The sequence below is a fragment of the Cupressus sempervirens genome, chromosome 1 (genome assembly GCF_028749045.1).
Source record: "Cupressus sempervirens isolate cs-2001-9-10 chromosome 1, ASM2874904v1, whole genome shotgun sequence".
In the NCBI taxonomy this organism is placed as follows: Eukaryota; Viridiplantae; Streptophyta; class Pinopsida; order Cupressales; family Cupressaceae; genus Cupressus; species Cupressus sempervirens.
The window spans coordinates 273,228,576-273,232,195 of NC_143118.1; the positions used below are offsets into that span (position 1 = coordinate 273,228,576).

Here is a 3,620-nt window from a genome sequence, read left to right on the forward strand (position 1 = left end):
AATAGAGTGACGACATCCTAATGAGCCGGCAACAAGGAAGATTTTGAGAAATTTAAATTTTATAATCGTTCTGTGAGGATGAATTTTATTTAAATTCGATTAGAGATTCGTAATTGGAACTCTGTGGTTTCTAAATGTTGATTTAGAATATTATACTTTCCAAAGATTTAATTCAAAAATGTTTTTCTATGGAGGGTTCAGATCTGCGAGGCAGCACTGCGAAGGCCATTACATAGACTTTGCACTAACCCTGTACGGGCCCACTCGTGCCTGAAACCTCTTCGGCTTAGAGTCAAGGACTGAGAGGCACCCACGCTGTCTGTGATGATGAATTTTATTTAAATTCAATTAGAGATTCGTAATTGAAACTCTGGTTTCTAAATGTTGATTTAGAATATTATACTCTCCAAAGATTTAATTCATAAATGTTTTTTTATGGAGGGTTCAGATCTGCGAGGCAGCACTGCGAAGGCCATACATAGACTTTTTACTAACTCTGTACGGGCCCACTCGTGCCTGAAACCTCTTCGGCTTAGAGTCAAGGACTGAGAGGCACAATTCCAGCCTCATCCCCACAGAATATATAGTAAAGATCACAATTTTTTAAATTTTTTTGGACTGTTAATGCGTAAAGGATGTCTTTCCATGTAAGATTTCAAGAGAAGAGAGTTGATAGATACCCAATTGTATTTAGGATTAAAATAATACAAAAATTGCCTCAACTGCCATCTATGATCGACAAGTAATATACCCGGACATACATCATTTGTTTCTACTTTCAAGTTGTCGTAAACGTATTGTATTTCCCTTTAAATTGGTCATACTATGCTTACCTAATATCACGTTTACTCATGAAACTTCTTCAATTTAATATTATACAAAAATTTATGTTCCTTCCTTGTTAAATTTGATGGCTGTTTACGCATTTGCAAAGCTTTAAGGGAGTAAGTATATACTGTCTACGGAGAAAATCGACGACGCGCATTTGAGAAAGCGAGAGCGAGTGCTCTTCCATTCAACTATTGAAATTTATTACATAATATTATTAGCATCTCTCATATGTATATATACGTCTAGGAAACACCAAATCTCACACGAACAAACATTATTAACACTCACATTAAGGCCGTTCACACCACGGTCTGGATGTATTGCGGATTTTCGAGGGCAAAACCAAAGGGCCTCTGGTTAAAGCAGTCGAGATTAGGGCCATAGCTCACCCCCAATATATCACAATACCTCTTGTAGAATCCAATGCGATCCTGCACCCTCGAGTCCTGCCCTTTCCCGCATTCAAGCCCTCCGTTTATTATATTGGTCGTCACTCCGTACCCCGCACTTCTGCCCGCAGCGCTGTCGCTGCCTGACGGCGCCCATCTGCCCGTCATGACGTCGTGGCACGACGGTTTCGGAGGCTGCGCCGTCATCCAGAACCAGATCGCCGTCTTGAACGAGACTGTGGCATCTCGAGCAACAATATCCGGATCGTTCAACCCGTCGAAGCCTATGGCCTTCCCGGCCGCAATGTAATTATAGTTCCTGCACCAATACCAAACACGTGCAAATTCATGAGACTTCACAGTGTAGTAACGTTGCGTATTTGTATATGATTTAACACTGGAAAAACAACCAATACAAACATCAGATTTCCGGCCAGAGCAGAGTTACCATGACAGCTGGATGGGCCCTCGGCCGTAATATTGCTTTCCGGCAGCGCAAGGAGCCTGCTGTTTGTTACAGTAATCTCCGCCGCCATTCTCTCTGAGATAGCAGTACCCCCAAGCGTACGGTCCATCTGGCGCCGCTGGCCATCCCCCTGTAATGGATACATTCGTATGGATCAACGTAAATACAGATAAATTGCAATCTTGCATGAATAGGAGCTATGTTTGAAAAACGATTATTTACCGGTGGTTTCGTGCGATGTTTGGGCGAAGAAAGCAGCGAGCTCTCTTTTCCGAGCGGTGATATCGCCGGTGGTACCAAAGCCGTTGAAGGCTTTGGCGGCTGCAATGAAGGCGTTGTAATTGTAGAAATTCTTGCCAGGGCAACTCCCTTCGTTTCTGTGCTTGAGCATTTGATTGAAGACATTTTGAGTAATAATGGATGCCACACCTTGGCCAGAAGGGGACGGTCCAGGTCCTCCGCCGCACTGGCTCTGGCAGCCGGGCTGACGGCAATGGTCGGGGGTGTTTCCACACCACCCGTACTCACTGCAGCACAGCCCGTTTGGACACACGGCGCCGCCTACTTGCCGCCCGCAATTCTCAGCAAATGCAGTGACTCCCATTAAAATCAAAGCTAAAACGGCACAAACTGATATCTTTACTTTCGCCATTTTTGCACCGCGATCGGAAGTGCTTGCTCATAAATGTTTAGGGACCCGTTGTATTTATAGGATTTAATGGGAGATTTCCATTACGCTTACGACACGCCTCTTAAAAATCATATATTAAAAACAGGGAGTTTTGGTCAAGAGATGGGTGTTGGGTCGCTTTCGTCGAGCAGCCGCCTCAACTTTTTTTATGCGGAGAAAATCTTATCCTTATCTGCCCAGTTTCTGAAAGGTCAAACCATTCATTGATCTTTAAATGCATTTATGACACAGCATTTCGGTACATTCCGCCACATTCGCACTTTTGTTTTTCATCACGTATATGAACATCGTGTCGATTAATAATTGACACCTTAAAAAAATCCTGTCTGCTGCTTTTAAAAAGTGACTGGCCTAAGCATATTCCCTCCCTCCCTCAAGTTTATTCCCTCGGATGCCACCATAAAATAAGCTGAATGTCGATTATCCAAATGGTAAGGTCGTGGTCCCATGGAAGAGCAGTGACGCAACAACCGCTATCATAGTTCGGTCACTAAGATAATATCATCGACGTAGTCTCGTTAGATTTAACACAAATTAATAAGCATTTTTGAAGGACTATTCATTTCACATATTTTAAGGCAACCTACTTTTTTCAATTAAATGATTCAAACAATGAAAAAGAGAGGGCCTACTTTTACAACAATTATCTTTTTGTAATTATATTCTATTTAGTATATGTCACAATGATGCTTCTAATGCAAAAATGTATGATGTGTCTACCTACTCACAACATGTGCACTCAATGACAAACACAAGCCATGTCGATAGGTCATGTGGATCTACTTCTTCAATATTGTGTTGCTAGAGGAAACTACACATTCACCCGCTGCACATAAAATAAAGATGAAAGCAACTAGGAAACTAAAAGTAGACTCAAGGAAACTAGTTGTTATATGTTACAAGTCATGTGGTTGTCATTGCGCCAAAAGGTCGATCCTTCAATATTTGATTCAACCACTGCACTTATAGGATCCAAAGGTGACAATCAAGCCATGTCACGAATCCCATGAGGAATGTTGGCACATTGCCAAAAATCTTCCCATCATCACTCATTGAGGTCCACATCTATGAAGAATGAGATTTAAGATTGTGACTAAGCTTTGTTACCACTTAACACAAATTAATAAGTATTTTTGAAGGACTATTCATTTCAAATATTTTAAGTCATACGTGTTTTCTATTTCAAATGCACGACCTACTTTATTCAATGAAATGATTCAAACAATGAAAAATACACGGACCA

General features: G+C 41.4%; 1 protein-coding gene across 1 annotated transcript; it reads right to left on the bottom strand.

Annotated features, from left to right (window-relative positions):
* Window positions 1–984: 984 nt before the first annotated feature.
* On the bottom strand, window positions 985–2,363 carry HCHIB (basic chitinase). Its single transcript, XM_089822569.1, has 3 exons — window positions 1,909–2,363; window positions 1,669–1,816; window positions 985–1,539 (listed from the first exon to the last, which is right to left on the bottom strand). The coding sequence occupies exons 1-3, from the start codon at window positions 2,336–2,338 to the stop codon at window positions 1,131–1,133; spliced, it is 987 nt and encodes a 328-aa protein (XP_089678695.1). The 5' UTR covers window positions 2,339–2,363; the 3' UTR covers window positions 985–1,130.
* Window positions 2,364–3,620: the final 1,257 nt, after the last annotated feature.